The sequence below is a fragment of the Capricornis sumatraensis genome, chromosome 8 (genome assembly GCF_032405125.1).
Source record: "Capricornis sumatraensis isolate serow.1 chromosome 8, serow.2, whole genome shotgun sequence".
NCBI classification, from domain to species: Eukaryota; Metazoa; Chordata; class Mammalia; order Artiodactyla; family Bovidae; genus Capricornis; species Capricornis sumatraensis.
Window position 1 is genome coordinate 82,441,123 of NC_091076.1, and position 26,539 is coordinate 82,467,661.

At 48.7% G+C, this 26,539-nt stretch overlaps 1 protein-coding gene across 1 annotated transcript in view; it reads left to right on the forward strand.

Annotated features, from left to right (window-relative positions):
• The first annotated feature begins 268 nt into the window (after positions 1–268).
• Positions 269–26,539, forward strand: part of LOC138084007 (heparan sulfate glucosamine 3-O-sulfotransferase 3B1) — a 39,723-nt gene continuing 13,452 nt past the window's right edge. The window contains exon 1 of the mRNA XM_068978069.1: positions 269–816. Coding sequence (XP_068834170.1) covers positions 269–816 — 548 coding nt within the window. The remainder of the gene's footprint in view (positions 817–26,539) is intronic.

A 26,539-nucleotide genomic window follows, 5' to 3' on the forward strand; every position in this document is an offset into this window, starting at 1 on the left:
GCCCCGAGCGCGGCGTCGCAGCCCCAGGCCGGCAGTTGCCACCACCCGACCTTCGTTCCAGTTGTGGCTCCTCCCGGCAACATGTCAAAAGCCGCCGGCCGTGCAGCTGCCGCCGCCACCTGGGGCAGAGCAACAGCGGCGACCGCGGGCGCGCGGAGCCAATAAGCCGAACCTCCCGGCGTCCAGGGAACTCTCGCAGCGCTCCCTGCTCCGGCGGGCCCTGCGCCATGTGCTGAGCCATGCCCCTCGCCGCGCGCGCGGGCAGCGCATGGGGCAGCGCCTGAGCGGCGGCCGGTCCTGCCTCGATGTCCCCGGCCGGCTCCTGCCGCAGCCGCCGCCGCCCCCGCCGCCGGTGAGGAGGAGGCTCGCGCTGCTGTTCGCCATGCTCTGCGTCTGGCTCTACTTGCTCGTCTACTCGTGCGCCGGCTCCTGCGCCGCCGCGCCCGGGCTGCTGCTGCTGGGCTCCGGGTCCCGCGCCGCCCACGCCCCGCCGGCCCCGGGTCCGGACGGGCCGCCCCCGAGGCTGCCGTTCCCGGCGGCGCCAGCCACCCAGTCGGCTGCGGGCGGAGAGGTGGCCGAAGGCGCCACGAGCCAGGAGGAGCAGAGCCCCGAGACGCCGGACTCCCCCAGCCCCATCTCTAGCTTCTTCAGCGGGTCCGGGAGCAAGCAGCTGCCGCAGGCCATCATCATCGGCGTGAAGAAGGGCGGCACGCGGGCGCTGCTGGAGTTCCTGCGCGTGCACCCCGACGTGCGCGCCGTGGGCGCAGAGCCCCACTTCTTCGACCGCAGCTACGACAAGGGCCTTGCCTGGTACCGGTGAGTGTCCCGGGCAGGGCCAGGGGCTCCAGCCGCGATCCTGACGAGGAGAGGACGCGGGCGTGGCATGTACACCGGGGAGCTGGCAGGGGTACAACTTCGGACCACCGGGGCGGGAAGGGGAGCCGAGCGACGACCGCGCGGTGCTGGCCCGCAGCGCCGTAAGGGGTGCGCTGGGGCTCCGCTCTCGCCCCAGTCTGGAGACACTTCTCCAGAATATCTGGCGGCTCAGCGGCCCACGGTGCCTAGGGATTAATCCGGCGATCTTTCCTCAAGGAAGGAGGCCAGCAACTGGGAAGGTGCTCAGAAAAGCGCGCAACCCTCTAACTGCGGCTGCCTCCCAAACGAGTCTCGTGTTTTATTTTTCCTCTCGGGTCCGGGACGGTCTCCGCCCCAGACCAACTTCTAGAGCAGCTTCTGCTGTCCGGATGGGGATGGAGTGGGAGCGACGCCGTGCTGCGAAGGCCGCGGGGAGTCCCTTCACTTTCCGAAGGGGTCAGACCGCTCGCGGCCCGGCAGCCTGGGCTCCGGAGGGCGAGCGGGCAGGCGCGCGGCGCGTGGAGCGGTGCTGGTCCCTGTCGGGCAAAGGCGCGCACTGCAGCCGGCGGGAGGCGCGCAGCTTTGAAGGCTTCCAGGCACCCGGGGCACGGCCCACCGGTTTCCGCCTCCCCGGCCCGGACGCTGAGAGACTCGGGGCAGGGTCGCCTGTCTCCGCGGGCCCTTGACGCGCCGGGGTGCAAAGAATATTATGGGTGCATGAATTTGAGAAATGCGGGTTGCGTGGGCTTCCGTAAACTCGGTTCTCGGGTCGGGTTATGGGTGCGGTTCCAAAGGGACATTGCCCCTCCCCCCGGGGGGGGGGTCATAATCACGACCTCTTACCAAGGCCTCCCGCAGTCTTCGGGGGTGAGCGGTTGGGTTGGTTGAGCTTCTGGTGAGGCGCGGGTGAGCAAGGAATCCAGACTCCGGTGTCGGGAAGTCTCGTCGCCAACCAGGGGACCGGCCCTTCTCCCCGGTCACTGCCTCCGACCCCCACAAACATAACTCCCTCGACTCGCCGGCACTCCTCCAGGCCCAACCAGCCTGCAAGAGGCGGGGGATTTCGGAAAACAAAAGAAGAGAGTCGAACCAAACCCCATCCCTGCCCCCATCCCCTCTTTGGGGACCGGGAGAGCTCGAAAGATAAAAGGGAGCTGGGCGAGCGGATTAAAATCGCTCTCTCCCCAGCCTCGCCCTCCCCTCCCTTTTGTCCTAACGTTTTTATTATTGTCAGGAGTTGCCCAAGACTCGAGGTTTAGCCAGCCGTGACCATCACCCTTCCCACCGTCCCCAGGCCCTGGACACCGGTTGTTGCGAATGGTGGCTCTGGAGCCCGGCGCCTGGATGCACGTCCCGACCCTGGCAGCTAGCGGGGGTCCTCGGCGCCCTCACCTGCGCTCCGGGCGGCGCGCGGAGGAGCGAGTGCGCCGGCGCGTGCGGGTGTCTGGCTGGCAGATGGGGGCCGCGCTAATTGCCGGCTATTGTCACCGACTGTATTGTTGTCATTATTCTAGCCACCACCGCTCCTCCTCCTAGGGGGATAACGATTCCGGGGGCTGGGCAGGCAGGCTTGTTACTAGCGCCCTCCAGGTAGAACCCTTCGGAGGCCGGAGGCAGTCTGGCGTTTTCGGAGATCAGACGCGCCAGGGCGGGGCGAGGCGGGGCGGGGCGCGGGCTGGGAGGAACTGACAGGAAAAGAACTGAATCCTTAATGTCGGGCGGTTCCAGCAACACCTGGGCAGGCAGTGGAAATCCCCACAGGAAGACTCGCGCAGGCTCCTGGGCGGCCGCCCTCCACCTGCCACGTTCCTTTTGATTGACTCAAAATGCTTAATAAAGAACGAAGTCGCCCTGGAAAGGCTGGCCGCGCGCCTGCAGCCGCTCGAATCGTGGCCCCCGAGGTGGCTGGGCTTGGGGGACGCGGGGGCTTGGCCGGGCCTCGGGGCGGGAGGGGGTAGAGGGGGCGGGCGGAAAGTGCCTTTCCCCCGGTAGTCACCTGGCTACACTGATGGGCCAGACTGTCCGGCCCGGAGGCCCAGCGCCCGCGGCGATGACCCCGCGGAGCGCGGCGGGAGGAGAAAACTATAAACATCGCAGCTCACCCCCAAAGCTGGGTTCCGGGGCTGCCTCGATCCTTGCGGGGCGTGGCCGCAGGGTTAGTGGATTAAGGAATCTTTTCAAAGCCATCTGCTTACTTACAACTTTTAAATTAACTTGGAATATTCTGAATGTATGGGCAAATATGTGGACTTGATTATTTTGAAGGCGGCCGTTTTAACTTGAAAAGCAGACCACACCGGGAGAAGCAGCCTAACCCAGAAGGCTTCTCCTAAAATCCGGTGTCCAGGGAGCAAGCCCCCTTCTTCCCCCGCCCCGCGGAGTTCTGTCCGCGGGCCCCAGTCTCCTCGCTAGAGGAGCTCTGCTCAGCTCGGTCTGTGCCATCAGACACTGGATTGGAGAAGAGTATAAATAATAATTAGCCGGCGTTGCAGTTCAGAAGCAAGTAGTTAAATCCTCAGAGCTGGAAAATAGGAAACAGGGGAGACATTCCGAGGGCAAGGATGGATGTTTGAATCCAAGGGTCAGCATCGGTCATGGGTTGGAGAAGGAGATTCTGCCTGTGTCTGAGCGAGCAGTTAGTAAGTTTCAGGGACTGATACACAGCGCGGGTGCGGGCCTAACCGGTAACCCAAGGCCTGGGCAGATTTGCTTGAAGGCTCCCAAGTTGATTGTAGTTCCTTTGCCATGGCAAAGCGAGACACCGGGCGGGATCGTGGTGGGATGGAGCCCACAATGGTGGTGATGCGGAGCTGACCTGCCATCCACCAGAAGTCGGGAAGTTTGCCACGTCCTTCGTGGGTGCGTGCTCAGTCACCACTTTCTTCACTGCTGCCCTTCAACCTAAGAGTTTGTTTTAGGCTGGGATGCAAACTCTTCTGGGTTTACTTTTCCAGTTCATCACTCAGCTTACTCTTGAATCTGGCCTCCCAAATTTAGCAGGTACTTATGTGGATCCCACCGGAGGGGCTTATCAGGACTTCTGGTGAAACTGGCCCTTACCTTCTGTTGCAGGGGGTGATATTGTTTGAAAAACAGAGACAGGTGGTTCAAGAGAATCTCACACTTGCCAAGATGGAGAAACACCCACCGGGTACATTTAGGCTTTCAACATTGATTTAAACTGTGAACAGTCAGTCAGTACTGTCTGGCTCTTTGCAACCCCCATGGACTGTAACCCTTCAGGTTCCTCTGTCCATGGGTTTTCCCAGGCAAGAATACTGGAGTCGGTAGCCATTTCCTTCTCCAGGGATTCTTCCTCATCCAGAGATGGAACCCAGGTCTCCTGTATTGCAGGCAGATTCTTTATCATCTGAGCCACCAGAGAAGCTCAAAATTAAGTATATATTCTTTAATAAATTTCTCTTTTTGATTTGGTTTAGGTTTCGTAGATTGTCACAAATTTGAATGACCTCAGTTTGGGATTTAAGTTAGCCAAATATGGTGTAACTATTTTTTTTTTAAAATATATGGAAATATTCCTTAGACTTTCCACCTTGACTCTTCTTTCCATGTTTGGCTATAAAAACTAAACTGACATTTTAATGCTGTGGCCACATTAAAAAAAAAAAAGTGCAGTGTGTGTAGTTTAGTACGGTTGGCAGCTAACACTTACTGAATGTTTTCCCTATGTGCCAGGAACTGTTTCAGGTTTTACAGGATTAGCAAATTTAATCCTCATCATGATCCTGGGAAGCCTGTACTTTTGCAGATGAGAAAACAGGCACAGAGAGGTTAAGACACTGGCCTGAAGTCTCACAGCTAGAAAGTGGCAAAGCTTACACCAACCCAGGAGTCCTGCTGCAGAGGCCACTCTGTGCCATTCTCCCTTGCTTAAGCGACAAAACGTGATATTGGTCATATATGATGAATTCATAACTGAGTTGCTGAGTTTTTTTTTTTTTTTAAGGGGTTGAGTTTTCTGTTGTACCTCCAGTGACCTCAATGAGGGTTGCTCACTTTGTCATTCAGCATAAAAAGAAGACCAGCTCCAGAACAGGATAGTAATAGTAAGGACATCCAGAGTTGGTTTATAACCAAAGTAAGGGTAATTACATCACCCGCACAGTTTCCTTTCTCTGCCTGCACCAGACAGTGAGAATCAATGGAGTCACTAAAATGACAAAAATATCCCCAGGCATAAAGATGGAGAAAACATGGCAAGTGTCCCCACTGAAAGTAAATTTATTCTCCTCCATTTGTCCTCTTTTAAGGCTGGGAGATATGGGAGAACACAGGGTTAAAGGAGATGTTCCGGAAACTCCTGGAATGAATTTATTCATTTAAAAATGTACCGTGTTTCAAATTAAGACTTAAAACAAGGGCTTCTTAGCCAGAAGACCATTACAGAAGTTACATTTTGAGTAGAGTGCTTTAGTATTAGAATCTAAAACCCAGTAACTTCAGAAATCTCTGTCTGGAAAGCTTATACCTGAAAATAGCAACTTTCCCCATTTTAAATTTAACAAATGCTGAGAAAACTAATTTCTCCCCTCTTTATCTAGTCTGTTTTCAGAAATTTGGTGGCAAAGACTGTTTCTGTCTTCCCTAAGGGAACTTTAAGATAAGACCTGATTGGGGATAATCTTTTTTGAAGTAATTGCATTTTTTCATTCCAGGTTAAATCAAATATGCAGCTCACTTCAAGCTGCTGAGTGAAGATCAAAAATCTACATTTCTATGCAACAATTTGAAATACAAACCATCTTGTTACAAAGCTGTCAAGATTTATTAGCAAGACAGTGTAGCATGTGTTGGATTCTGTTTTCAATTAGGCACCTAAATTAGACCATAAAATGGTTGATTAATCTTTTACAAGTTGAGGGGAAAATATAACATAAATTAACCTAATCATAAGTGTTTTCCCAGATGCTCTGAGTTAATAAAATAGTCAATATTAAATAGCAACCTATTTGTTTTAGGTAAATAAAATGCTGAAGTTCATGAATTAAATTACACTTACTATTTTCCAAATGATATGCTATTATCGAACTCATCTCTAAAAATCAGGTTGCAACTCACGTTATTAAAAATATGTATCAAAATAGAATACTACAATTTGACTAAGCTACTAAACTAGATTTTGCTTTTTTAATGGAGCCGGATTATTGAAATTTTCAACTTAATGTAGACTAATATTTTCTTTCCCAGCTAAAGTTGTATTTATTGCTAGATAGTTTTTAAAATAACCCATCACAAGCTTCTGTTTTTTTTTTCCTGCTTTGCTGTTATTATTTTTTTGTCTGAAGAAAAACTTTTGATAGTTTGAAAAATCAATATGTCACAAAAACTCACTCCAGATATATATGCCGATATACTGTTTTGTTGAAAATGTTGTAAGACAGAAGGTTTTCTGGTTATATGAGATGACTCTTTGAATCACCAAAATTATTTAGAATTAAAAGAATTAATTAAAAGAAATTAATCACCAGGAATTAAAAAAAAGAAAAAAGCATTTATTTAAAGCTTCAGGACTGAAATACATGACCAGGGCTGCCTGCCCATGGCTTTCTATGTCAGTAGTTTTTGAATACTTTATGCTCTTAATTCTATGAACATGGAAATTAAGTTGATTGACAGAAACACAGAATGTCCAGTCTCAAGGCGCAGCATAATGAGCACTTCTTTTGCTGTGAATAGACTTAGTTCCCAAATAGAGTGCTATTCCTCTCTTTTAACAGTCAGTGATTCCAGAGAGTAAGGGAAATTTCAGTGCTAAGCTGTTGGGATAGTCAGGCATCTCAGCAAAATGAATTCCCCAAGTATGTGGCATATTTTCAAGGGTAATGAATACAATATGCTGCCTACCTCAAATGAAAACATTTACCATGACCAAAAAGAAATAAGATACTGATATCTTTGAAAACTCTTTGGGAATAGAATGTAAAACTTTAAAATATATAGATATATATATATTTAAAAGATGACATTGTTAGAACTCTCATTCTCCTCAAACTATACCAAAATAAAACTAACATCAAATAAAACTGATATTAGCGTATGTTGCTTTTTCTTTTGGATTTAGATTTGGGGAAAAGTTTAGGATGTTAGGAGCAATTACCAGCTTACTGATAGGTTAATGAATAATTTTCATTCCAGCCAAAAGACTGTGAAAATACATCTAATGCTAATAAAATCCCCCATTAATTTTCTCAGTATGGAGATAAGAGTGACATTGGTTTCCTTTGTATTATATCTGAAATTCTTCCCTAAATACCCATTTTGTGACTTGAAAAATATTAAAAGTAGCCTAAGTTTACTGGGGCATTAAAAAATTGTGCTTCACTGTGTCAAGTATGAAGCATTTTTAAATTGCAAAGCTTAAGTGCAGTTTGTTGCCTCCCAAAGAGAGCTGTTTTAAAAATTATGAGTCCAGGTCTGGAGAGAGAGAGCTGGCATAAAGAGTACTACCAGCAAGGCATTTATATTTTCTGTTGCATTTTAAAAGTGTGTGTGTGTGTGTGTGTGTGTGTGTGTGTAGACAAGAATTTGCTGTGACTTTAAGTTGATACATTTGTTACAGAACAGATAAACTCTTGGCACAAAATACTTTTGTCCTAACTATCTCAGATGTGTTAAGGCTCTAATTTTTGTACACTGCATTTCAGCCCAAGCTTGACGACTGCCAAGGGGTCACGTCTTTTAAACTACCCTTTGAGTAGATGTGAATGATGCCATATGCGCTCATCACGCAACTTGGGAGCGCATGATCCAGAATTCCTGTTTTTTCCCCCAGATCTTTGCCACACAATACTTAACAGGATTATACTTGCTTAGAAACTCACAAAATTTGGAAAGATAGTTCTGGGAAACATGAAGCTTGGGGCAACAAACGGAGAGTGGAAGGAAAAAAGGTACATATACATTGGGAAGGTAAGGTTTTTCACGCACACTCGACTTAATGAACGGGGGCGGGAGGGAGGGTCTGGTGACAGAAGTGGCCAACAAGTCCCAGCAGGCCCGACAGGCCACGTGTCTGCTCTCTGGCAGCCATAGCGGTGTTTGCGAGGAGCCCCCGGATCTAGAGGGGGTGGGAGATCCGCAGTCAAGGGCGCGAGACGCGGCTCCTTGGCCGGCTGGCCTCGGGGACTAGAGCGCACGGCCCCTGGGTCGCGTGGGACCCCCGCATCTGGTCGGAGGAAGCAGATGGCGGCGCCGCCTCGTGTCGGGGGCGGGGCCCGCGGCCCGGCTGCCCCTCGGCCCAGCGGGTCGCCGGCCGCGGCCACGTGACCAGCCGAGACGCCGCGCTCGGGCTTCACCTGTTGGGCGCAGCTGGGTGAAGCATCCCGCGCTCGCAGCGGGTGGTGCCGGCGGGCCTGGACCCACGCTGATTGGCCCGAGCAGGAGCCGGGAGGCCAATGGTAGCCCGTCTTAGGGGTGGCCCCGCCCAGAGTGGGGCGGGCCCGTCTGCGGCAGGGCCGGGCTTCCTAGCTGCTGCGCATCTTTCCCGCGATCTTCGCAGATGCTGTGAGCCGCTTTACAAACGGGGCTTTACTGCTGATCTGTGTCTCTTAGAACATTTGCCTCTGTTGGGTGGAGCAGTGAGGACGCCGGAGTCTGAGTCTGCCTTTCCATTGTCCTCGGTGTCGGACGTGTGTCTGAATGAATGAATTCTGTACATCTGGGTGTGGAAGCTTTGTCTTTTTAGGGCCTTATTGTGGGTGAGGAAGAGAGTGGGACCTTTTTCAACCTGCATGGTTCTTTGCTTGCTTCTCCTCACCACCACTCCTCACCTTTCTCTTTTGGGGATGGGATGGGGTGGGCTGGGGAAGAAATACGTAATTCTCAGTTCATTGACTTCTAGAAGGGATATTTAAAATGCAATTCAGCAAGTAGAAAACCAAAAATAGGTTCATTCCTATAATGTGACCCTTTAAGTGACAGGATGAAGAGATGGAGAAGACTCCAAAGGACAGAGAGGAGGGCAAGGAAAAGCCAGTAATTCTCAGCCCCTTTACGAATCCTGGGTCTCTGCTGGACTGAAGTCAGGGCCGGTCCTCCCCAGCCCATCCCCACGGCACCCTTGCGGTCCTCGGGGACACGCTGTCCCAGGCACTCTCGGTCTCTCTGCCCCTTGCCCGCAGCCTGCAGCTGCCTCTGCCTCTAAGGGGAAGGAATGTCTTCACCGGCAGCCTGGAAGCCGCCTTTCTGCTCCTCCAGCCACGCCGGCGGGCATCTGGGGAGCGGGGTGAGGGGGGCCCTCACTAATAAGCTGACCTTGTTCAGGCAAAATCTGAGCTCCCCTCCAGATGAACTTTACACGGTGGCCCTGAGAATTCTGCTATGGGTTTGGATGAGGGAAGTCATGGCTTTCTCAGGTGGTGCGCAATTGGTAAAGAATCCGCCTGCCAATGCAGGAGAGGTAAGAGATACGGGTCAGGAAGGTCCTTTGGAAAAGGAAATGGCAACCTACTCCAGTGTTCTTGCCTGGAAGGTTTCATGGACAGAGGAGCTAGTGGGCTACACCCCATGAGGTAGGAAAGAGACACAGACACTGAGCACACACAGCTTTGTCCTGAAAGATTTTTTGGAGGTGCAGGAGATGACCTGTCCTAAAAGTGCAGGAACTCGTTTAGGACATTGCTTACTGCCACAGGAGATGCTGAAGGAACACAGGACTTGGCCCACATGTCCATTAAAGTAATCTCCCTGAGGGAGACCACACACCCAGCCGACAGAGAAAGGTAACCTCCAGGCCACTCCTGGTGCCTTTCCCTCATCCCCAGCTAAAAGGTCTCTCCCTACTAGTCCTCCTCCTTCTGGCTGGAAACCCTCCCCTTTCTCCCCGTTTCTCGCTGGAAACGCACCCTGGTTCAGCATGCCCAGCCATTCCAGTTGAATGCTGGTCCTTGCCCTGACTGTTTCGTTCTCCAGGCACTTAGCGTGTGCTGGTGCTGCAGTTAACACAGATGGACAAAGAAATAAACATCCTGTCCCAGCAAAGAGTGTTTATCGGTGCCCAAGTATGTGTGTGTGATCTGGGGCAGGCGAGCAAGGTAACGAGCTCTCCTCACATTGGCATGGACCTGAAATGCTTATTGGAAGAAGGGAAAGGTGACCATTTTAAGTCTTGTTCTATCGTCAATGAGGGCTTCCCAGGTGGCACTTGTGGTAAAGAATCTACCTGCCAATGCAGGAGACACAAGAAATGCAGGTTCAATCCCTGGGTTGGGAAGATCCCCTGGAAAAGGAAATGGCAATCCACTCCAGTATTCTTGCCTGGAAAATTACATGGGCAGAGAAGCCAGGAGTCCACAGGGTCAAAAAGAGTCGGACATGAATGAGCATACACTACACTACTACTTAGTCAATGAATAACACGTTCTTATAAATCATGTGTACCTGAAAACCTTACCCAGCAAACACTGACTTCATTGTTGTTGTTTAGCTGCTAAGCTGTGTCTGACTCTTTGGACCCCATGGACTGTAGCCAACTAGGCTCCTCTGCCCAAGGCATTTCTTAGGCAGGAATCCTGGAGTGGGTGCTATGTCCTATTCCAGATGATATTCCAGATCGAACCTGTGGCTCCAGCCCCATTTCCTACATTGGCAGACGGATTGTGTACCACTGAGCCACTGTGCTTACTTTATATGTAGAGGGAGAGAGCTCGCATTTATTTATTTGTTTATTTGCCACACTGTATGGCCTGTGAGATCTTAGTTCCCTGACTAGGGATTGAACCCTTGCCCTCTGCTATGCAAGTGTGGACTTGACTGCTGGACCACCAGGGAAGTCCTGGTTGAGTATTTCCTTTTAAAAATATATCCATAGTCTTTATTTTTTAGAGCAGTTTTAGATTCATAGCGAAATTGAGTGAAAACACTGTATACACCCTGCCTCTCACAAGTACCACACGCTCCACCCACCATCAACCTGCAGCCCCAGAGCTGCACTTTTGTTCCCACTGATGAACCACCATCGTCCAAAATCCTTAGTTTGCATCAGGATTCACGTCTGATGTTACACATTTTCTGGTTTTTGACAAGTATATAATGACACATATCCATCTTTAGTGTGTCATACACAATAGCATCAATGGACATGAGTTTGAGCAAACTCTGGGAGATAGTGAAGGGCAGGGAAGCCTGGCGTGGTGCAATCCATGGGGTCACAAAGACAGGACTTAGTGACTGAACGACAGCAGAACCGTATCAGTGCCCTTAAAATGCCCTGTTTGAGCATTTCCTTTTATCAAGGGCTCTCCCAGGCAGCACTTGAGGTCCCAGGGAAGATCAAGAGACATGAGCTTGTCCTTGAGGGGCCTGTGTTCGTCGGTGAACTAAAATCTACAGGTTCAAAGAGGTGTCAGAGCAAGTTCAGGACAAAAACCATTAGTCCTGTTGAACCACTAATACATCTAAAAATCATTGGAAGGAGACAAAGGAGTGTGTAATAAAGTAGTGAAAATTAAGAAATGTGATTTTGTATTTCACTTTTCTGGGGATGTTCCAGAGAAAGCTGAGAAGAAGGAAGGAGAGGGGATGCCGGTCACTAGGTGATGCAGTAGGGAGAGAAAACAGATCCTCCTTAGTGAGCCAGGCATGCTGTGTGCCAGCCAGCGGCTGGAGCCTGTTTCGTCTTAGCAGCCTGTTTCTTGTGTGACTTCCCCTCGTCTGCAGAGGAGGAAAGGGGCACTCACAGAGATGACCACTGTCATCCACCTGTGTCTGTAGGTGGCTCAGCCCCTTGAACTCAAGGCCTTCCCTTGAGGGCCCTTCAAACTCTACAACTAGGAGCTTCTCTCCCAGGCTGAAATGCAACAGGACATTCCTTCTGGAGCAGATTAAGCCCTGTCCTTTGTTGTTTCTTTCTACCCACCCCACCCCAAACACAGGCTTTTCTATATAAAAGGGTCCCCAAGATTATATTTTTTCCCCTTTTTCTGTCCCAATTTATGCTCAGCCTGAGCCTTGTCTCTGTTCCAAAGACATTTGCATGGGTGCTGGTGGTTTTCATGCATGTCACCCCTGCACTGACCCCAGCCTCTGGCGTCATCCCCATGCCCTTCCGAGATAAGATCTTTATCTCTGATGCTCCTTTTCTGACCTCAGTCCCTCTCCATATCCCCATTCGCCAGCCCATGTCTTTCTTTCGCCTGTTCTGGAAGGTGCCCACCACGAGCAGAACACTCAGGTTCTTAGTTCTCAAGATGACCCTGAAACCCTCTGCGATCTTCTGCTACATCATCATCTGACACCTAACCGCCCTTGCCCGCGCTCTGTACGCTCCCTGTTGTGTAGCATCCCCAGTAGCTGGCAGGAGAAGGTCTTCCCCCAGAGCAGCCCTGGCCCATGGAGTTCCTACCCTCCACCAAGAACTAGGACCTTACTCTTCAGGTCATTAGCCCTGCTGTCACCACCCCTGACCCATGCCAGAACCACCACATGCATTGATCCTTCTGAATGACATCCTCTGCCTGCAAGCACCTGTCAACACATCTCACCCCAGCCCCAACACTGGGAGAAACTATAGAAATTGAAGCACCTGAAGGAATTCTGCTGTTTTAGCCACCTCTCTGCATGGCCTTGATTCCTGTATACTTTATCCAAAACATCCCTCCATTGTTTCCAGGAAGTGTACTCTCTTTTCCATATTATTTGAAGAAAATAATATGTAAAGAAAATAAATTTTATCTGTATATCTGATCTATATACGTGTGTATATTTACATATATATACTTAGGCTTGCCAGGTGGCTCTAGTAGTAAAGAACCCACCTGCCAATGCAGGAGGCACAGAGATGTGGATTCGATCCCTGGGTCGAGAAGATCTCTTGGAGGAGGGCATGGCAACCCCCTCAAGTATTCTGGTTTGGAGAATCCCCATGGACAGAGGAGGCTGGGGGGCTATAGTCTCTGTGGTCTCAAAGAGTCAGACATGACTGAAGCAACTTAGCACACGCATATATACATCTATATGTATTTCTTTGGTAACTTTTATTCATATGCATGTGAAAAAGTGTACCGATCGTTAAGTGTGCACTCTGATGAATTTTCACAGGCCACATCCCTGTGTAATGGTGGTGCCGGAGTCCCCAGGGCCACACCCATACTCCCTTCTGGACACTGTTCCTGTACCAGGGATGACCACTGTCCCACCTCTTACCACTACTGATTGGTTCACCTGTTGATGGACTTAATGAAATCTTTGAATGAATATTTATCAGTTCAGTTCAGTCACTCAGTGTCCAGCTCTTTGCGACCCCATGGACTGCAGTACGCCAGTCTTCCCTGTCCATCACAAACTCCTGGAACTTACTCAAACTCATGCCTGTTGAGTCAGTGATGCTATCCAACCATCTCATCCTCTGTCGTCCCCTTCTCCTCTTGTCTTCAATCTTTCACAGCATCAGGTCTTTTCCAATGAATCAGTTCTTCACATCAGGTGGCCCAAGTATTGGAGTTTCAGCTTCAGCATCAGTCCTTCCAATGAATATTCGGGACTGATTTCCTTTAGGATTGACTGGTTTGATCTTCTTGCTGTCCAAGGGACTCTCAAGAGTCTTCTCTAACACCCCAGTTCAAAAGCATCAATTCTTCAGCACTCAGCCTTTATAGTCCAACTCTCACATCCATACATGACTACCAGAAAAAGCATAACTTTGACTATACAGACCTTTGTCGGCAATATTTATAGTGTTTTAAAAACATGCAAATTTATGGCCGATGTTGACAGATTTGGAGATTGCACATACGAATGCAGATCTTCTGTTCTTTTAACTTTTACTTTATATTGGAGCATAGTTGATTAACAATGCTGTGTTAGTTTCAGGTATACACAGTGATTCAGTTATACATGTATCTATTCTTTTTCAAATTCTTTTGCCATTTAGGTTATTACACAGTATTGAACAGAGTTCCCTGCGATATACACTAGGTCTTTTTGGTTATCTATTTTAAATATAGCAATGTGGGACTTCCCTGGTGGTCCAGTGGTTAAGAATCCGCCTGCTAATGCAGGGAACATGGGTTCAATCCCTGGTCCAGGAAGATCCCACATGCCGCAGGGTGGTTAAGCCCACGTGCTTAGAACTGATGCTAAGCAAGAGAAGGCTCTGCGTTGAGAAGCCCACGCACCCCAAGTAGAGAGTAACCCACGCTCGCCACGACTGGAGAAAGCCCAGGCGCAGCAGTGAAGATCCGGCACAGCCAAAACGACGCCCCCGCCAAAACCCCTTCCCTTTAGGAAAATCGATACAGCAGTGTGTGCATATCAATTCCAAACTCCCAGTCTAGCCTCCCACCCCCAGTTTTCTGTTTTTGAAGAGGGATCTGACAGTTCTGGCTTGCCTTCCTCACAGCAGCAGCTGGCTGGAGCTGGAGAACAGCTGGGTCTGTGAACTGGGGTGGGGCACGCATCTGTCTCTCCCTTGAACGCAGTCCACACTGTTCCTTATTGTCTCACAGTCGGATCTGGCTGCTAGCTTCTTTCGCCAGCTTCCATTGCTGTGCTCTCGGCAGGCTAATTGCCGGTTCAGCTTTCCAAGGAGCTTATGATGTCTATTTTCAAAGGTAAGGGCTCGTCTCTGTGCTATTTATACAGAGCAGGATGTCTGATGATGCTGGGCAAAGGGGCGAGGCTGTTTTGCACCCTGCCTGGTCCAGGGTCACCCCCCTGGTCTCCATCTGTGTTATCATCACCCCAGGCTGACTGCTCTCCCCACACAGAAGCCTGAGAAGTAACTGCAGGGCCACGTGGAAACACTGGCAGCCTTGAGCCGCAAACAAAGCCGATAGCCTTTTTTTCTTAACGTGCATTTCCCCCTCTTTGTGTCAGGGCCAAGGAGGGGACACTTAGAAGTCTTCTTTGGTGTCCCAGAGCTGGAAACGAAGGAAACTTTCAGATTGGGTGTCACTGGCAAGGGAGATGAGTGAGACCTTTTACAGAGTGAGATGGGGATTAGGTTCCCTGTTGGTACAAACCTTGAGTTACAGGAGGGTGGATCTGCATTTCCCTCCATGCGCTCTGCTTGCTCCAACGACCTTGTTATCTCCTGATGCACTTAGCAAGGACCCCTCCTCGTCTTGGGTGAAATCCGAGTGCCTGTGTGCATGGCCCCTTCACCCCGCCTGGAGGTGGGAGAGGAGTCTGGCTAGGGCATTTCCCATGGTCTGGAGGTGAACAGTTTCACACCATAGTGGGGTCCTCAATGGTGTATTCTTGACTAGCTTTTCACTCTTATCACACTTCCTTTCCTATAAAGTTACGTATCTTTTACCGGGACACTTAATACCCACCTTCTCTTTCTATGGGGCTGTGAGCATCAGGCAGTAATGACACAGCCTTCCTGCCAAGTCATGACCAGAGCGTCTGGGTGGCCATCCTAATGGGACTTCCCTCGTGATTTGATTGCATCCACCAGACGGTTTGGAACAACTGGGATGGGCCAAGTGGTGTGAAAGTACTTGGAAAAATTAGGTGTTAAACTGTTGTTAGTCACTTCAGGGAGCTCATGGTCTTATGCAGTGGGCCGTAGTGATAGATAATATAGAACAAAATGAGAAATGCCAGAGGAACAGAGAGAAAAGGGCCCAAAGGAGAGGTCACCGTTGAGCTGGGCTTTGATGTATGCATAGGAGTTTGTTGGCTGATTATCCCAAAAAGCATTCAGGGTACAGCTGCTCTGTAGAAAAGGCCCAGAGGCCCAGAGCAAGGCCTGGTTGAGGGCTATGGGCACATTGGGGATGGGGAGAGGGTGCAGGAAGCTGGCTCAGAGGCAGAATGTTATCTTGAAGCTGGGCCTTCAACTCACTGGGAGATTTTGGAGTGAGCAGAGCCTCCCATATTGAAGAAATTCAGACTTCATACAAATTATGCATGAATCATATGAATGTATTTTTAAGGAAAATGAAATGATTTGGTCTTTCCAAAGCAGAGAAAGCAAGAAATGTATATGGATGCTTTTCTGGGGTGGACAACACGCAACCCCACTGGATGGTTTGTGCGAGGCTCTTGGAATTCCAGGATGAGTCTGTGTCTCCGTGGTGCTCAGGAGGAGGACCAGAAGCCAGCATTCGTCTCTGGGGACTTGGATGACTGTCCCAAAGGGCTTTGGGGGAAAGACAGCCCTTCTTCCCAAGTCCCAACTGGATTGCAGATGTGGGGAAGGAACAGATGGCTGCAGCCTACAGGCAGGACCGCCCACCCCCTCCTCTGGTTCCTGGTTCTGCAGCGTGGTCAGCCCTGTCATCCCTCTGGAGTGAGGTTCTGAGCAAGCAGAGAAAGCCAGGGGAAGATGCCATGTGGCCCCTGCTCCCTGGCCCTACTGGGTAGGGCTAACCCTGGCCATTGTCTCAGAACCTGGGTGGATCTGAGAGAAGCATTTTAGGCTCCTGGTTTCCAGCGTCTCCAAAGTGATATAGTCCTATTCCCACCACTTACCGTGAAGGAACTCAGTTAAGCTTGGGAGTGGCCCGTGTTGCTTATAAAAGTGATGGGAGTTATTGATCAAGCCTGGCTTAGAATTGCATTTCCCTGATCCAGAGGCTATTTCAGTTTAGAAGAACCAGAGCCAGAGGTCAAGGGGTGGATCCAGGAGAGTCTGGCCAGGGGCTCTGGGTAAGGGGGCTGCCAACGTGACCAGTGTCGGACCCTGTGCACCGGCCCCGTCTGTCTCCATCCGTCCCCTCCGGGGGGATGTTCTGTCACTCATGGCTATTTTCAGGGTTGTTTTCTTACAGTCCCAGCTGGAAACAGAAGTAGGGAACAGGCCCGCGGCTTTTTTTGTGTGTGTTCTGTTAAAGGAGCATTTGTGCGGGAGAGAGAATGAGTGCCAGTTTCCTCAAGACTCAAGCTTGCATGTGTTTTGAGGACCTACCCCAGATGGTATCTTCGGGGGACTCTTCATTAGCGGATGGGAAGTGCCGGGGCTTGGCACCTAGGGGCGTGTATCCTCCATGGTTGCTCACCCCCTAGCTGTGGCAGATGGGATGCAGGTCCCAAATGCTGGAGCTGTGGACCCGGCACTAGTGGGCAGCTGTGGTCTGGGCAGCAGGTAAAGATACTCTTGGGTGACAGCACCATTCAGGTTCAGCCTCACTCGTTTATAGCACGTGACCTCCCTGAAGAATTTGCTGGCTGCTGGTTACATTCTAATTGAGATTTGGGGCTGTTCTGTCTCGACTCTAAAATCCTTTGGCTTCTCTCTCCTCAGTGAAATCTCTCGAGAGGACCACCTGGGGGTGGCAGGCATTATGGGGTATCCCCACAAACCTGATGCTGAAGCTGAAGCTCCAATACTTTGGCCCCCTGATGCGAAGAACTGACTCACTGGAAAAGACCCTGATGCTGGGGAAGATTGAGGACAGGAAGAGAAGGGGGCAACAGAGGATGAGATGGTGGGATGGCATCGCTGACTTGATGGACAAGAGTTTGAGCAAGCTTCGGGAGATAGTGAAGGACAGGGGAGCCAGGAGTGCTGCATTCGATGTGGTTGCAGAGAGTCGGATATGACTCGGCAACTGAAGAATAACCACAGCACAAACCCTGTGGATTGTGTCGTTTGGAAACCAGCTATGGGGACAGAGAATTCTGGACAAATCCAGTTGGTTTCACTTAGCTTGTGGTGTCCCTGGGTTAGAATGGCCACAGATGTCAGCTTTTTTCCTTATAGTTGCATATTGATTTTATTAATTTACTGAGCAGCTATTCTGTGGCAGACTCTGTGGATGCAGCCACTCATTGATCTCACAAATATTATTGACTGCCTATTTTGTCAGCTCTGATCCTGCCCTCCTGTCACTTACAGTCTACTAGGGAGATGGGTGAGAGACTGATATGCAAGCAAACTACCAGCAATAGAAGATCCCCTGCGGTGATAGGAGCCATGAAGAGACATAAAACAGAGAGAGGGGATGGAGAGTTGTGGGGGAGAGGATGATGGGAGGAAAGGCTATTTTAGGCCTTTTTAAAGGAGCGATGTTGGGCAGAGACCTGAAGGAAGAAAAAGGATATCTGAGGTCCCTGGCGACAAGAGCAGGCCCCTGTGAGCAGCCACTGTGGTCGGAGATCAAAGAAAGAGGGCAGGTTAGGGGCAGAGAGGAGGCTCTCTGTGTTCTTAGCCTTGTTCTTAGTGTGAAGTGGTGCCTGTTGGGGTCTCTGTAAATGAGGGAGGGGACAGAGATTAGCCTATGATGTGGATATTGGGTATAGAATGTGCGAGCAAAGGCAGGGGGTGAGGTGGCTAAATACAGTCATGTGTAATGCAGGTAAAAAGAGAAGGGTGCTCAAGGCAAAGAAATATTGCAGAAGGAGTGATTAAATCTAAGTGGGAAGGAGCTTCCCTGGAAAGGCTTCAGAGAGGAGGGTTTTGATTGGGGGGGGGGTTGACGGATGAATAGGAGTTCGTGTGCAGACCAAGTAAGGAAGGAGGTCTTCTTGGCAGAAGGAACACACATGAAAAGGCAATGAGGTTTGTGTGAAAAAGTGTCGTGGATGAGGGAAGGATCAGAGGAGGAGAAAGGAAGGTAAGGAGAACAGCATCAAGGGGACTGAGGTCTTTGGTGAGCAAGCCTTTAACAATCAGGGGGCAACTAGTACAGTTTATTGTGCATCTTTCTTTTCCTCTCTGTCAAGTATTTCAGCTTGGAAGAGGTATTTACAAGGTGCTGCTGAATAGTATGAAACAGGAATTGTTTTGCTGGTGATCAGAGAAGATGCCATCCAGAAAAAAAAAAAAAAAAAGGCAAGCATTAGGAGCCTCTCAGGATGAGCTCAAAGGCCTGTATCCTCTTAGCTGCGTGCTTTTTGCCTGCCTGGATGGAGCCTGTCATTAGGGTAAAGCCCAAAGCCGTGTAATTAGAAATTCTACTTCTCGGCTCACGGACCTGTGGCAGGAACAGCCCTGCAAAGGCTGGTTCCTGAAATCTTAGGATCTGCGTGGTCCCGGCTGCCAGAGCCAAAATGCCAAACCTGGTAATTATGAGGTGGCTTTGCAAGCACACACCTGTTGTGAAGGTGCAGGCAGGACCTGCTGCCCCCTCACTGGGCAGACGACTGTGCATGGAGCATCCCCAGGGATGCTAGTTGTGTGTGTGTTTATCCTCTCCCTCCTCACCCTCCCCTCTTTCTAATCTTTCTTTCTTTCTAATCATCTGAACACTTGTTACTCTGTCTCTTTCTGAATGCCACATTCCTGACCATTTCGTCTCATGAAGCCACCTCTTTGGTTATTTCACTAGGAGCGGCCCTGGTGAACTGTGCTTTTCTCTGAAAACCAGAACCAAGAAAGTAGTCTTGCCCCTTTGGCTGTGTTGTTTTCCTCATCGTTCAGAAGAGACGCTGCACCAAGGGGCCCAGCTTGGAGGGTGGGAGTAAGCTGCTTGGGGGTGGTGTTGGGTGGTGGAGTTTTTTTCCCCAGGATGGTTCATCAGATACTTTCCACTCGACATTCCTGGTTTATAGCCAGGCTAATTTAATTTCCAGCCGAGAGGCGACTCCCCACATGATGGTAATCTCAAATAGTTAATGAGCTAGAAGAGGAGGCAGCCTATTGAGTTGATTCTTGGGGGCTCTGCTCTGTGGCTTCGCAGAACTAATTTATCAGACTGTTTTTCTTGGTTGAAGAGACTTGTTCAGCCTGGCACAGCTCTGTGTATCTCCCCGCTTCTAAAGATGGATTGAGCCATGACTGCTGGCCTCTGGACATTTAGAACCAGCTTGCTTTGCCTTCTGCACCTGGTTTGTTTAAAGAGAAGAAGGAGAGCAGAGTGGGTGCAGCCTCTGTCTGTGGCACCTGAAAACACCTTGTGCGCAATCCTGGTTCTTTCTTTGTCCCCAGCAGAGTGGGGAGCAGAGCATTCTGGGCGAGCTGTATAGAACCATTTTGGTCTTTGAGGTTGGTCTTAGGATTTGGGGCAGGTGTTTTTTTCTCCTGCAGAATGCTGGAATTTGGAGAGATTTTTTTTCTTTCTTGGCCTCACTGTGCGGCATGTGAGATCTTAGAGATTCCAGAGAACACAGCCCTTTCCCCAAATTCTCTGCAACCCCTAAAAGTGGGAGCACTCTGCTCTGAGGGCACGACTCTGAGATTTGCATGCCTGTTTTGCAGGCAGCAAGGGTAACGTTCTGTAATGAAAATTAATAAGCCCCATTTCTGACCTGAGTGAGAGGAGAACCCTCTCTCTTCAGAGGAGGAGGGGCCCCAGGAAAAGGGGTCCTTTCCTGGATAGACACTGTATTTGTCTCATAAAGAAATCGCTCAGAATTACACATTCATGGAAACAGCTTAAGGAGATGTGGTATATACATATACAATAGAATATTACTCAGCTGTAAAGAAGAATGAAATTCTGCCATTTGCAACAACTTGGATGACCCTAGAGGGTATTATGCTGAGTGAAATCAGTCAATCAGAGAAAGACAAATACTGTATGATATCACTTTTATGTGGAATCTAAAAAATAAATAAACAAATGAAATTAATAAAACCAAAACAGACTCACAGAGAACAAACCAGTGGTTACCATTGGGGAGAGGGTGGGGGGAGGGGCAAGATAGGAGGAGGGGATTAAAAAGTACAAACTACTATGCACAGGAAATCTGGCCAATAGTTTATTATTACTTTAAATGGAATATATGTATGAAAATACAGAATCACTATATTGTTTAACTATAACTTACATGATATGTATCAACTATGCATGCTAACGGAGAAGGCGATGGCACCCCACTCCAGTACTCTTGCCTGGAAACTCCCATGGACGGAGGAGCCTGGTGGGCTGCAGTCCATGCGGTCGCTAAGAGTAGGACACGACTGAGCGACTTCACTTTCACTTTTCACTTTCCTGCGTTGGAGAAGGAAATGGCAACCCACTCCATTGTTCTTGCCTGGGGAATCCCAGGGACAGGGGGGCCTGGTGGGCTGCCGTCTATGGGGTCACACGGAGTTGGACACGACTGAATTGACTTAGCAGCAGCAGCAGCAGCATGCATGCTAAGTCACGTCAGTCATGTCCGATTCTTTGCGACCCCATGGACTGTAGGCCACCAGGCTCCTCTGTCCAAGCAATTCTCCAGGTAAGAATACTGGAGTGGGTTGCCATGACCTTCTCCAGGGGATCTTCCAACCCAGGGATCAAATCCCCATTTCTGTGTCTCCTGCATTGGCAGGCAAGTTCTTTACCACTAGCACCATCAAGGAGGCCCAATACTTCAGTTTAAAAAAAAAAAGGGAAGAGAAAAAAGATGGTCAGGACTCCAGTTCTTGGCCTCCTTACACAGTCAGTTGATTCCATGCCTCATTTTGGTACCTGGCAGTCCTGCCTGCCTCCATGTGACAAGTTAATTGATGTGCATTCAGCCAACCCAGGGAAACGGTGTGCTTAGGGGGAGTAGCGGGGGGAAGGGAGGTATATTAACTTCCCAAATGTGCTAATGGGGCAGCAGAGAGGGCTCTCTTGTTCTGCTCTTTAGGAGTGTTTGCTCACGGGCTTAGTGCTGTGTATTCCCAGCCCTAGACTTGGAAGTGGATTCATTTGGGAAAGTAGCATCTTAAAGGTCTTTATTTGGTTTTGTCAGTGAATGGAGGGCAGTGCTGAGCGTTGCAGGGAGAGGCAGTCGTTGTTCACGACCCCGGCCTCCAGGCTGGCCTGCCAGGGAGCCTCGCACACCACCTGGGCTAATCTGTCTGGACCCAAAGCTAGCTTAGAATCTGGGGTCATGTTCACCTTATCTCCATTTCTGCTTTTTACATAGACACTGAATCCTAAACCCTCTTGTGTTTATTTCATTTCTGGGCTGATCACCTTCATTGTGTCCTGACTTCCATCCTGAAAAATGGATTGGAAGCCATAGTTTCTGTGGGTGAACTCAGAACCCATAAGCGTCCCGCCCTCGATCCATCTTGCTTAAAAAACTGAAGGTCTTTCCTCATCTCTAACCTGCTTTCCTTTTTTTTCCTTCCTTCAATGTGTTTTTCAATCAGCTGTCCCGTTGTTTTTGCCCCCACACCCCCTTCCCATTCAGATCTACAGAATTGCATTTATTCTGTGTCCGCCTTCTTGAACACGTACTTCAGGTGGTTTTTGAAGGATACTTAAAGGGCCACAAACACGTAAAATATGAGAGTAAGAAAGGAGAATCCATAGTGGGGGCCACAAAGTGGACGTGACCTTCAGCTTCATGGCAGCCTTCACAGACAGACAGGCCTCAGTCACACAAGTCATTCAAACAAGCTGTTTGCTCAACAGAAAGCGTGACTGTTCTTGGTGCTAAGATGGAAAGGTGGTTGGTATCAAGAGGATGCTGTGGGGTAAAAACCACTGGTGTGGATAGCACCCTTTTTTATATTTATTTTATTGAAGTATAGTTGATTTACAATGCTGTGTTACTTTCTGCTGTACAGAAAAGTATATGTATACTTTTTTGTTTTCCTTTCCATTGTGGCTTATCACAGGATATTGAATATAGTTCCCTATGCTATATAGTCAGAACTTGTTTATCCATACTATATGTAATAGTTTGCATCTGCTAACCCCAGCCTCCCACTCCATCCCCTCCCCTCCTCCCTAGCAACCACAGGTTTGTTCTCTATGTCTGTGAGTCTATTTCCATTTCATAGATAAGGTCATTTCTGTCATATTTCAGATTCCACATATAATTGATATCATATGGCATTTGGCTTTCTCTGAATTACTTCACTTAGTATGATCATCTCTGGGTCCATCCATGTTGCTGCAAATGGCATTATTTCATTCTTTTTTATGGCTGAGTAGTATTCCGTTGTGTGGATGTATGTATGTACATGTATGAAACTGAAAGTGTTATTCACTCACTCATGTCTGACTCTCTATAACCCCGTAGACTGTAGCCTTCCAGGCTCCACTGTGCGTGGAATTCTCCAGGCAAGAATACTGGAGTGGGTAGCCATTCCCTTCTCCAGGAGATCTTTCTGACGCAAGGATTGAACTCTGGTCTCCAGCGTTGCGGGCAGATTCTGTACCATCTGAGCCACCAGGGAAATCCATGTGTGTATACACACATGCACACATGCATACCACGTCTTCGTTTGGATAGCATTCTTACGAAAAGCACATGGCTAATCCAGGCTTTTGGTAAAGGATAATTTTCTAACGGCAAAAGGTAAAATCATGATTCATCCACTTACAATGTTAAGGATTATATTTCCTTAATGACCATGTTAAGGATTTTATTTTACTTACTATTAATGAGAGAACTTGGCAGCTGTTACCGTTGGTCCAAAGAAGTCAAAAGAACCTAAGTTTCCTTGGAATAAAGGAACGTTGAGATGACTTTACAAGCGGGCAAAATTGACTTTTCCCATGTAGTGGGTAGTGGAGAGGGAAACCCACAGAAGTTCTACCAGAAAGCACTTATTTGCATGCCTGTGGTCAAGAATCATATTGCCTTGCCATGTTGTTACCTATAATTTACAGAGTTGCGGAATATCTCAAAAGCAATAAGAAAGCTATCTCCAGATAATGTGTTGTTCAGTTTTCCATTGGAGACACCCAGTAATCTTTTCTGCTTATTCCAATGTTCTTTACACCTTCTTGTATCAAGCTTCAGTAGCCTCACGGAGTTTATCATCAGCTAACAGCCCGGATCTGTCCCCTCCACTCCTGATATACCTTCAAGTTGCTCACTCCCATGTTTGATATGGCTTCTCATTGTCTGCGATCAAATCCAAGTTCTTTCTAGCAACTCTTTGTTCATTTGTGCACCCTTCATTCATCTAAGAGCCATTGAAACTGGCCACAGTGCACATAAGGCAGAGTCCACGCTTCAACCCCCTGGAAGTGGATAATAGCCGATAGAGAAAGGGTATGCTAATGTGTGTGTGAGTGTGCACGCACGTGTGTATATTTGCAGGGAGGCTGTTGGCAGGGTAAGATCATAAGAAGGGAGCAAGAATTGCTAACCCAGCCTAGGGTGGCAATGAGTGCTGTAGGAACGTATGAGAAGGAGGGGGACTCTGCCTGCCCGTGGCTGGGGTGAAGGGTAAGAATGGAGGAATGGGACAAGCATGTCCTTTTGGAAAGATAGGGAGATTCCCGGCCAGGAAACTTGAACATCTTGTTCAACATCATGAGAAGCTGTGAAGTTTTCTAGGTTTGGCTTCTGGAAAAGATGCTGGGGAAGCAGTAGGGGGAGGGCTGGGCAGAGTGGAAAGGGGGCCACTCCAGCCACTTCCCAATCATTGTAGTCTTATTTCTCACCATTCCTCAAACAAACAAACTTCAGTCCAAGCCCAGTGTCTCAACCACTGCCTTATGTTCCTACGCTTGGGAATCTTTTCTTCTTGACAGCTTTGTTCCCCTTGGCCTTGGCACCAGCTCAAGGAAGCTGCAGACGTCCCGAAGGACATGACTTTTTTATGCTTGTTTTACACGTTTCAATGCAGTATCTATTGGGGAACTTCCTGGATGTGGAATTTTTCTCCAAATACACAGTGAGCCCCCGGAGGGCAAGAAACGTCTCCGTGAATGATACCTTCACGCCGTGTCACTGATTCCTTAACTGTCCACGAGCCATCCCACCCACGTTCCTAGTCCTTCCCTGATTCTTTAACCATCCATGAGAGATCCTGCCCACATTCCTAGTCTTTCCTCTTGCGACCAGAGGAGAGACATCTGGGGTCTCTCACTCCACCATCTCTTAGAGAATGCAAATGAATTTTAATAATTAAAGCAAAATGATAAGTAAAATGACAATGAATAGAAATCAGCTCATTAGAGTCATTTTCCTCCCCGTTAACCTCTGCAACCACTTATTCTTTGAATAGAGAAGGCTTTTTATTATTGCTGTTGTTCAGCCGCTAAGTCGTGTACGATTCTTTGCGACCCCATGGCCTGCAGCACGCCACACTCCCCCGTCCTTCACCATCTCCCAGAGTTTGCTCAGATTCATATCCATTGGTGGTTTATTACCAGCCTCCTCCAAAACTCTGCGACATCCAAAGTTCAAAAGTGAGAAGAGCTCAAGGCTGGCATCTGTCCCTCAGGTGAAATAAGGGACTTGTTCTTTGTTATAGCTTCGCATGCAAGGTCAAGACCTTCTTTATGTGGATGGCCTCCTGATGGAATAGTGTCACTTAATGTAATGGGTGTGATGGTACATAAATGTTGCTCTAGGATTAATTACTTTGGGCATTCAGATCCTGATATGGTCACCATTTTCAAACCTTCCCCAAATGATAATTTATCATCCCAGGTTGCCCCCAATTCTCTTTACATATTTGCCCTGTGACCCCCAGTCATTAGCTTTAAGCACTGCAAGTTAATTTCCTTTCATTCATTCCTGTGTTCATTCAGCAGATTATTTTCCAGGGCTTCCTATCCCAGGTTTTTTGCCATTTTTCTTGTATTTCTTTTGAAGATGTACCGTCTTACGAGGTACCATCCAAAGAAATACAAAACAAAACATGGCAGGCCATAAGATTGAACCAAACATCATGTTCTTAGAAATCATCATTAGGCTTAAAAGTAGTTACAGGGTTAGTTTTTCACTGGGGCTAATGCAGGGTAAAAGGCTAATCTCACTTGTAATTCTTAGCAGCCCTCTCACTAACCATTTGGTTATTTGATCCCCCTGGTGCTTGCAGTTTTGTTCCCTTGCGGGAGTTGTGGGGGAGGGGGAGGGAATGCTTTGTGTCAAGAACAGAAGCAAGGCTGGAAGTTTTAAGACTCACCATCTACCAAAAGGTTCTCACAGAATATGAACCGTCATGAGGGAATGTGCTCAAATAATCCAGAACACTTAAGCAAAACTTTAAGCCTCCAAGACTTTCCATTTCTCCTATCCTTGGACAAAATATACAGGCAAGTTGGACTCTGCTTAGCAATCTGTTACAGGTGTATTGAGGTTTTATTAAAAATGGTGACTGTGACAATAAGTGGATGAGACTCTGAGGAGGTTGCACTTACCTTTCTCCTCCTGAAAATCGGCTCTTAGAAGCCTCCATCCTTTCCAAACTGAGAGTCTCCATAAGCGTAGGAGAGGGTGGACTTTGATGGGTGTCTTCAGAGTTTCCGTCAGCCTTGCGTGTCACTTCCTGTCTCAAGACACCTTCCGATCAGCTTCAAGCACTAGGTCAGACCCACTGGGAAGAAACAAGTGCTGCTGCTGATAGGTGTGTGAGATAAGAAACTGCGGGTCTTCTTTGTCTGCGAGTCTGTCTCCAGCTTAATACACTCCCAGGGATGTTCTCTATGGGCAGAAAGCACCTCTTTTCTTCTCTAAAATGTTCTTAGCTATTTAGAGCCTGTGATAAGGGGAGTTCATTTGTTCTCATTTCCCATCCGTTGAGCTTTACTGAAACTTATGTCTGGAGTTTTTATTGACCTAATTTACTTTATACTGTTTTCAGCTGATAACCATAAAATGGGGTTCTGTTTGTCAAGTGGAAGGGGAGCGGGGAGCAGGATGGAGCCGTCGTCTTGGACTTAAGAGTTGACTGGGGTTTCTCTCATCCCCAACTCCCGCTGGCCCCGCAGTCAGGGGGCAGGAAGGTCACGGATTATGTCAAGTCTTCACTCTGTGGATCTGGTTTCAGCAGTTGGGTTGTTTCTTTTCATCAGCCTCAGATGGCTCCTGCCCCTAAACGGACTGTTTTACTTCCTGTAAACCTCATTCTCTGCCATGGAAAGAAAGAAGGAGAAAGAGAGAG